The sequence below is a fragment of the Pseudochaenichthys georgianus genome, chromosome 16 (assembly GCF_902827115.2).
Source record: "Pseudochaenichthys georgianus chromosome 16, fPseGeo1.2, whole genome shotgun sequence".
NCBI lineage: Eukaryota > Metazoa > Chordata > Actinopteri > Perciformes > Channichthyidae > Pseudochaenichthys > Pseudochaenichthys georgianus.
Window position 1 is genome coordinate 46,563,889 of NC_047518.2, and position 9,422 is coordinate 46,573,310.

The following is a 9,422-nucleotide window of genomic DNA, read 5'->3' on the forward strand; positions in this document are numbered from 1 at the left end:
GTCTATAGGTTGTTTATTATATGATTGCGGGTAAGTCGTCCACCGATATCTTCACGGATGCCAGCAGGAGCCACAGGGTTCTCATCCGCCTCCAGTGCCAATTCTCCTTGAAGGGGGATTATCTTTTTCACCCAGATGTTGTGCAGAACTGCAGTGGCAGCAATGATCACGCAGACGCGCTCAGGGTGCATTCGCATTTCACTGTGGAGGCAGTGAAACCTACACAAAAAAAGCAAAAAACGATTTAGTCTATATCTACATTAAAAGGCTGGCCTTTTATATATTATAAAAATGACTTACTTACCTACGTTTGACCACTCCAATGCAGCGCTCTACAATGTTCCTCCTTTGTGTATGCTTGTCGTTATAGCGGCGCTCTTGTGCAGTTCTCTCTGCGATGACAGGTGTCATTAGCCAGCGCTTCAGAGGGTATCCACTGTCTCCGAGAAGAAGACTATTCACTCTCCCTGCCTCAAATTCCCGTTGAAGGGGGCTCTCTCTCAGGATGCGAGCATCATGGGTCGACCCAGGCCATCTTGCAACGAGGTCGACAATGCCCATGTCCGAGTTGCACACAATTTGAACATTTATAGAATGGTAACCCTTTCTATTAACATACAAATACTCATGTTCAGAGGGGGCCTGAATGCGAACATGAGTCCCGTCGATGCATCCGACAATACCAGGTATACCTGATTTTAACAAAAGATCTTGCCTGGATTTCGCTGCTTCTTCTTGTGTGGGTAGGTGAATATAGTTCCTAAGGCGGTGCTGGAGGGCCAATGAAACTTGTCTTATAGCCCGACATGCAGTTGTGCGATGAACATTAATCATGTCTCCCACAGTATTTTGAAAGGCCCCGTTCGCGTAGAATCTGAGCGCAATCAGCACCTGCAAGGTTGGGGAGAGCGCAGCGTTTCGGTCTGATCCGTGCTGGAGTTGAGGGGAGATCTCCTCGATTAAATCAAAAAGGGCTTGTCTGCCGAAACGAAACCTCTCTGTCAGTTCACTGAATAGATGTCCAGTGGGTTTGTTCGATCACGGACAACTCTTTCTCTTCTTAATGCCCTTGCATTGTTAAACATGTAAACAAGATGCCCTGCCATCGTTATTATCCTTCTTGCCTGTTTTACGTTACAATGGATACTAGTCTGTCTTTCCGATTTACGCCTGCTCCATACTTGGCGTAAAAGTTACACCCGGGCGCAACGCATAGAGGGCTTGAGTCTAAGTGGTGCACTCGTCATAACTTTAGTTTGGTCTTAACCTTCGGTTCTACGACGGACGTAGAGTTACGCCCAGTTTACGCCCAGCTGGTGCACTCCACTGTAGCCAGTTAAATGTGACATACATTGATACTTTAGTTTTAATGTGCTTATTTATTCACCTTTTCTTTTTAAATGTGTAAAAGCAAATAAAAACAAATACTTTGGATTAATTCAAATTGCGGGAGAATAATTCATAAAGAAATCAATGAATACATATTAGGGATGCTCCGATCAATCGGCCACCGATCGTTATCGGCCGATACTCATTCTCTACCGATCGATTGGGCTCTCTAAAAATGCCGATCGCGAGAGCCGATCGCGAGAGCCGATCGCATGACGTAAAATTATGACGTAAAATACATGACACTTTTCTCAGTGCGCGGCAAAACAAGCTTCAGTCTGGCAGCATTTTCGAATGCGCTAGAATTTGAAAATACACAACCGGAAAAAATCTGCCACTTCCTTACAGAGCCCCTCCTCCAACACACAGGAACGCGCACATGACCAATGAGGGCACGAGATAAGTTTGTGCCCAGATGGAAGGCTGACAGGCAGGTAGGCCATCCAGTTACTTTAGCCGGCTCAGATGATTGGTCGTGCTTTTTACAGTACCACGGCTTCCACAGATGATATTTTTTTATGGGTTTTTTGTCAAAGCACTTAAGATATTCATTGCTATCGGGATGTTAAGAGCATTCCATGGAATATAACAAGTGTATCTCGTAGTGCTGGGGGGAAACGATTATTTCGAAAACGATTAATCGGGCGATTATTTGATCGATTAGTCGACTAATCTAACGATTATTTTTCTGTTGTTCAATTCATAAAAAACGTAATGTAAAAAAAAAATTCACGATACTGTGTCTCAGGGGATCTTAATATTTAACAAACTATTAATGTGTTATACCAGATTAACGGAAATAATCTCAGCTAACTGACGATACAAACCATGTTTACCAAAACAAAACACAAGTCTCATAAGAAGCATATTTTACATTACATTACATTACATTGCATTTAGCTGACGCTTTTATCCAAAACGACTTACAATAAGTACATTCGACCAGGAAGACACAACCTTGAGGAAAACAGAATCATATAAGAACATCAGGTTTCAAAGAGCCAATCGTTTCAAGTGCTGCTCAACTGGCTAAGCCAGTCCTTTATTAGTATATAAGTGCTCTGTTAGCAGTTCTTTGTTAGTCATTCTATCGCTCGAAGTGGAGTCGAAAGAAATGAGTTTTCAGTCTGCGCCGGAAGGTGTGTAAGCTTTCTGCGGTCCTGATATCAATGGGGAGCTCATTCCACCATTTTGGAGCCAGGATAGCAAACCCACGTGTTTTTGCTGATGGGAACTTGGGTCCCCCTCGCAGCGAGGGTGCAGCGAGTCGTTTGGTTGATGCAGAGCGTAGTGCACGTGCTGGGGTGTACGGTTTAACCATGTCCTGGATGTAGGAAGGGCCAGATCCATTTGCAGCATGGTACGCAAGTACCAGTGTCTTGAAGTGGATTCTAGCAGTTACCGGGAGGGAGCGGAGGAGCGGCGTGGTGTGGGAAAATTTTGGAAGGTTGAAGACCAGACGAGCCGCTGCATTCTGGATGAGCTGCAGAGGTCGGATGGCACATGCAGGTAGACCAGCCAGGAGGGAGTTGCAGTAGTCTAGGCGTGAGGTGACAAGAGCCTGGACCAGAACCTGCGTCGATTTCTGGGTCAGCTGTGGGCGTATCTTCCTGATGTTGAAAAGCGTGTATCTGCAGCAGCGGGTTGTAGCAGCGATGTTTGCAGTAAACGACAGGTTGTTATCTAGGATAACACCCAGATTCCTTGCAGTCTGAGTCGGGGAAACAACAGAGGGGCCGATGTTGATAGTTAGGTCAAGAGAGGGACAATCTTTTCCCGGAAGGAAAAGCACTTCAGTTTTGTCAAGGTTGAGCTTGAGATGATGAGCGGACATCCACTGAGAGATGTCAGCTAAACAAGCAGAGATGCGTGCGACGACCTGGGTCTCTGAGCGGGGAAAGGACAGAATTAATTGGGTGTCGTCAGCGTAGCAGTGGTATGAAAAACCATGCGGGCTAATGACAGATCCGAGCGAGTTTGTGTACAGGGAGAAGAGGAGAGGACCAAGAACAGAGCCCTGAGGGACCCCTGTAGTTAATTGACAAGGGTCGGACTCAGACCCTCTCCAAGTAACCCTGTAGGTGCGGTCTTTGAGGTATGAGGTGAGGAGGGAAAGTGCAGAGCCTGAAACTCCAAGTTCTTGGAGAGTGCGAAGGAGGATCTGATGATTCACCGTGTCGAATGCAGCAGACAGGTCCAACAGGATGAGGACAGAGGAGAGGGAGGCTGCTTTAGCAGTGTGCAGTTCCTCAGTGACAGCAATGAGAGCAGTTTCTGTGGAGTGACCTGCCTTGAAACCAGACTGGTGCGGATCCAGAAGGTTGTTCTGATGGAGATAGCAGGAGAGTTGTTTAAAGACAGCGCGTTCAAGTGTTTTAGACAGGAACGGGAGGAGAGAGACAGGCCTACAAGCCTGTAGGCTATGACATGAAGGACAAACTGTACAAAGAGAAGGCATTAAAGAGGCACCTATGGGAGGGAAAGGCTGCGGAGTACAGGTTGGATTGTAAGTAGAACAAAATGTACATTTCAATTACTTTCAAATATTTGAAATCTATTTCCGATACTTGACATACATTGCTGCCAATGAACATTTCAATGATTGGACTAATTATTTGTTTTGATTTCTGTCATTGCAGATCATTCAATTCTGAAATGGTATCAAACACAGAGGACTCGATTCTCAAAGCTGCGGGAGGGCCAACCCAAGAAGAAATCCCAGAAGAGGTCTGGTGATGGTCTGTCGAGCAGTGACGAGGAAGACCCCATCCTTGCTGAGGAGGCCAGTGAGAATGACAGTGACCGTGACAAGTTCATCCGCCGGGTCTTTGGGTTTCTGAAGCCACACATCAGACGTCACAACAAGGACATACCAGCTAGTATATCATTGAAATTAAATTAAAACGGAACTTTGTCGAAAATGTTCAATTTCCCACATTTTTGTTTCCAAATATAACTTTCAAATGTACTTATGTTTGTTTTCTATTTTTGTCTTTGCAGTTTAAGGACAAGTTGGCCCTGGCTGAGACGGGTGAGCTGGCTGGGAGTGACGACAGTTTTGCAGACAAATCCAGGGAGCCCAACCAGAAGTACACTGGCTACCCTACACCGAGACCTCCTTCCAGGACAGGAACAGCTGCCGAGGACCAACCCGAGTCTCCTATGGCGATGAGAGTTACCGGAGAATCATCCCGTGATCTCCAAGATAGGCTGGTTCAGTTCATCACTCGAGAGCAGCCAGTCAACAGGGCCACTCCTTTCTGCAAGGAAACTGAACTGGATCGTCTGCATGATGCCTGCCTGGAACCTGCGTATGAGGACATCGCCACAGTTCTTAACCAGTAAGTATATATTCATTTATTTGATGTCACACATTTTATTGCATGCTAAATTTGAGCTTGTATTAATCCTATGCTGTTTGTCTTTCCAGTTACCGGAAGATGTCCAGACAGTTCAGGATGAGGGAAGCGGCTGGTGACCAGATCAGTCCCTTCGTAGATGTCCCGTCGGCATTACAGTCGCAGCAGCAGAGGCCAGTTGCTGTGAACCCAGTCTACACATCTGCCCTCCCCAGCAGTACCTACTTCTCCGCCAGCAGAGCGGCCTCCTCACCGTCAGCAGAGTTCCAGCCAGGTCCCAGCCAGTGGCCTAAGAACCCACCTCCATCATCAGTGTGGAGATCCCAGGAGTGTGGCTACGTAGAGCAGGTGAACCAGCAGCACAAGTTGGAGCAACAGCAGCAGTACCGTACCCTCCAGCCAGCCAGCACTACTAGTCAGGGCTACGTTCCTTCTCCTCGCCAGGCTGCATTCCTCCATCTTCCTTCTCAGCCTCCTCAGCAGCAAATCAGTGGTCCTTGGCAGCTAACACCCCAGCAGCCAGTCCAGGGTCCTCCGCCACCTCCTCTTTCAGCTCAGCAGTCCCAGCACAATGTGACCCAGCACAGCCTCAATATCTCAGCTGTACATGACGAACATTTTAAAAAAGAAACACACAAATTTGATTGTAATAAAAATTGTCAGTTATTTTCAGACTTTGTCCTTTTTTTGGTCCTTTGTCCTTACTTTACAAGTTATTTTCATTTCTATGTTAAAGTACTATGGAACTTTACATTTATGAAACTTGAGATTTTTAAACCATCTAAATGTTGGGACTTTATTTGATTAATAAGTGGAAAAAAGGAAGTATTTTCAATCAAAATTTCAAAAACAAATTGTATTACTCCATACACATTTTGCTTTAAGTTACAATGCAATATATGAAAAATAATTTGTTCATCACAATGTTAGTGTCATTACTATGTAGTATGGGACAGGAACGTCATCACCAGGTAGAGACTTCTCTTCAGGGAGATTGAATATGTTGTTCGGGCTCTCCAGACCTTCCTTCAGTTCTGACCCATTGTAGATACTGGCATCGTTGCTGGAACCATCAGAGCCGACATCAATCCAGAGAAACTTGTAGTCTGCGTCGACCAGGGCCATGAGGACAATGGAGAAGAAGCCCTTGTAGTTTCTGTACTCAGAGCCAGTATTCCAAGGACAGGTGACCACCACATGCTTGCCATCCAGTGTGGAAATTGCCATCTCTTCTCAAACTGCTCAGCAATGGCGGTCCACTCTTCAGTTGTAGTAGGACACTGGATCACCTCAGCAGCAAACTCGGCTTTGATGGCATCGCAGACTTCATTAATGATTAGGGAGACGGTGTTTGGAGCAACTCTTAGACCCTCCAGAAAAACGCGATTCTGCGATCGCAGAAATTACCGCATAATCAGCAAAATGGCGCATATTTAAAAAAAGCCGCATATTTATCAAAAGGCCGCATAATCCCCGCATTTTTCCACACAAAGTTGAGAAAAAAAAAAGTTAACTCGTCTTGATGTGAAGTGATGATGATGCGCGACGTCATCAGCTCGCACATCACAGAAGGTAAACAATACCGTAGAGTGAACGTGTGGAACTCACACGAGAGTTTCTCTTCACCAAGATGAAAAAATATAATCCATCTCATTTACCGACGAACATTTCTGCTAAAGACCGGGCAAAGCAGTACCCCGATGTCTGGGGGAAACTATTCTGCACCCCGTGCAACTGTGTTGGAGCATAAGAGACCATCGACGGTGACGACCCACTTTGATTCATTCAAAGATTCGAAAATGCTTTCTGCTGCTGCGGACAAGAAAGCCAAACAACTCACGTTCACCGAGGCATCAACCTCCAAACCCTTTCGAGGGCTACAAGAAACGAAGTGAGTAGCCTACAAGATTGAAGCTGGTTAGATAACGAACGAGTAAATGAAAACAGAATGAGGCGGAGAAGTGTGTGTGTGTGTGTGTGTGTGTGTGTGTGTGTGTGTGTGTGTGTGTGTGTGTGTGTGTGTGTGTGTGTGTGTGTGTGTGTGTGTGTGTGTGTGTGTGTGAGAGAGAGAGAGTGGGATTAAAATAGCCCAATTGCTTTTACAATAAATAAACATTGAATGTGTTTAATTGAAAAGTAAAGGGGTTTAACGTTAGTGGCAGGTTGTGTGTGAGAGAGAATAAATAAATAAGACAGCCCGATATTTATTTTTTCCGCACATTTCGCAACTTCCCGCAATTTCGCCGCATAAAATCACATAAAACCCCGCATGTTTGATCGCATAAACAAGGATTTTAGCCCGCGTTTTTCTGGAGGTTCTAAACTCTGAAGGTGTAGGACAGGCTTGGATAATTGTCACCGCAGGCCAGGTGTCGTAGAGTGATGGACAGCTTGAGACCAGGAGGGAGAGACTTTCTGTACCATGTGTCCTTCTTCTCTATTCTGCCTTCTACCCTTTGCAGGACCTCATCTTAGAGGCCTCTGGGAAGTCTTGTGTAGTTGAAGAAGGCCTTCTCATCTTCTGTCTTCAGCTCATTTAGTAGAGTGCTATAGTGGCCGTTCTCTTCTTTTCTCAGACAGCCATCTCCTGACCCACATAGACCTGGGTTTCCTCCTTCGCCTCGCTTTGCCCCTGCCCTGGAAAATAAAAAGCAAAACAAGATGAGTACATTGTCGAATGCTAGAAAAGCAAATGTGACCCGCTCTATCGAAATCTGTTGGAAGTCGCGACGGCTCATTTAAAAATAAACGTAACCCCGGCCTATTTGTGTAAAAAAATAGTTTTTCGGGTTTTTTGTTTGATTTTAAAAAACACTTTTTGGACAAAAGAAAAGGAGCTTCGCTGCCCACTAGTATGACAAGTAAGTACACATTCTTGGAGTATAGCATTAGCAAGGACAGTGTGTTTTGTAAAATGTGCCGGCGTTTTAGTGAGAGAGGCGGGGCCGGCGGAGAAGATACATTCAGTCGCCATGGTTACAGGGACTGGAAACATATCGACTATGCTCTCAGTAAAAATGAATGCAGCGCAGCTCATGCAATAGGCCTATATACAGATGTAGCGCTTCGTTTCAGACGCCTACCCGTGCGGGTCCGTGATCGGCACGGGGTGGGCCCCTGCTGAAAAGTAAAACCCCCCCGCAGGACTTGAAACGCCCCCTTGATAAATACATTTAATTATAATGAAACCAGCAGCAATGGATCATGGATCCACCAGGGGGAGCCGTGAAAAGCTGCGACACTGAAACTCATGTGAAATAAACAGCTGATCTACAGGTATCTGATATAGCGGATATTTGTTAAGATCCATATGTCACGGATAGGATCATATTCTGTGCTAAATAAGAGACATGTAATCATTTACTAAACATCACCATGTTTTTATTTAACAAAATAATGTTTAATTCACGTTGGCGTAAGTACAAAACCATCGCTATGTTTTTAGATCAGGAAATGCATCCAGGGTCAAACAAACGATGTTCGATCGTCATCCTCGCGATCATTTAATATATCTATGTTCGCGAGTTGAAATGAATGCACTAAATTTAATCCACGTGAGTTTACAACAACAACAATAATCGCTTTGTTTTTATATCACATCCGACCGGAGGAAAATGCAGCGGCTCTCAATACCGATCACCCAAATCCCACGGGAAAACAATAATATAGTGCTAATAGTTTACTGTAGTATTAGTGTCTAATATTACTGCTATAATAATCACACATTGAGTTGTTGAAATCAGACCGTCGTTTTTTTTAAACGCTCTGAATGAAACGGCAGCTCTCAGGTGATCAGCTGTGTTGACACAATAAAATATGCATAGTAATTAATTTAATACCTTCCAACACACATTGTAAGAACAGTTCTGTTTCATATGAGTGGTGAGAGCCGTATCCACAAATCTACTAATTTTGCCCTCAGTGCACCAGATTGATGCATTTAACTTCAATTTAAATAAAACATCTTCTGTTGTAACAACAATAACATTATAAATAGTAACATAGCATGGTATTGCAGATTTACTGTAGCTTTGAGTGTTACTGGCCTGAGATATTTTTATTACATGAATGAAGGTGACTGAGGCTTTTTAATAAAGACTTTTCAGTGTCCCACATTTTGCACAGAACTGTCCCACATTAGGAAAACAGATTGTCTGAGACAACTTGGCACTAAGAGTACTAATATGTCTACCATTTCTTTTATGAGTTTAATATCTGCATGTTCTCTTTTGGTTTGATTAGGACACATCCTGGGGATTTCAGAATGTTACTGGATTTTGATTTATTGTATCGGCTTCATGTCGCAATAATATTCCCGAAGTCTGAAATGCAAAACATTTCCACATTAGGACAATTCACCATACATGTAATCCTTTTGTTTATTTTTAACGAAATAAATGTGGTTTAATCCATCATGAAATTAATGTAGGCTATTTACTTAGTACATATCTGACATTAACGATTAACACACTGTTCATACTGCTCACAGGCTGATATCTAGTGTATTCATACCCCTCACTGTTTATTCATCATTCAATTCATTATATATTTTATTCTGTAGATTGTGTACATTACTTTTCACTTCACTGCTTGTTGCACCTGGTTAGAAGCTAAACTGCATTTCGTTGTGCATTCTTTATGAATGCAAACCGAGTCATTTTGTTTATTTTTAAC

General features: G+C 44.0%; 1 protein-coding gene across 1 annotated transcript; it reads left to right on the top strand.

Annotated features, from left to right (window-relative positions):
- Positions 1-3,611: 3,611 nt before the first annotated feature.
- LOC117460740 (uncharacterized) lies at positions 3,612-7,288 on the top strand. Its single transcript, XM_071206096.1, has 6 exons — positions 3,612-3,895; positions 4,029-4,268; positions 4,390-4,730; positions 4,820-5,394; positions 5,797-5,897; positions 7,211-7,288. The coding sequence occupies exons 3-6, from the start codon at positions 4,552-4,554 to the stop codon at positions 7,286-7,288; spliced, it is 933 nt and encodes a 310-aa protein (XP_071062197.1). The 5' UTR covers positions 3,612-3,895; positions 4,029-4,268; positions 4,390-4,551.
- Positions 7,289-9,422: the final 2,134 nt, after the last annotated feature.

Coding starts and splice junctions, on each gene's coding strand:
- LOC117460740 (XM_071206096.1), top strand. CDS start 4,552: ATGGCGATGAGAGTTACCGGAGAATCATCCCGTGATCTCCAAGATAGG. Junction 4,731..4,819: donor ATCGCCACAGTTCTTAACCA/GTAAGTATATAT, acceptor TTGTCTTTCCAG/TTACCGGAAGATGTCCAGAC. Junction 5,898..7,210: donor ACAATGGAGAAGAAGCCCTT/GTAGTTTCTGTA, acceptor TACCCTTTGCAG/GACCTCATCTTAGAGGCCTC.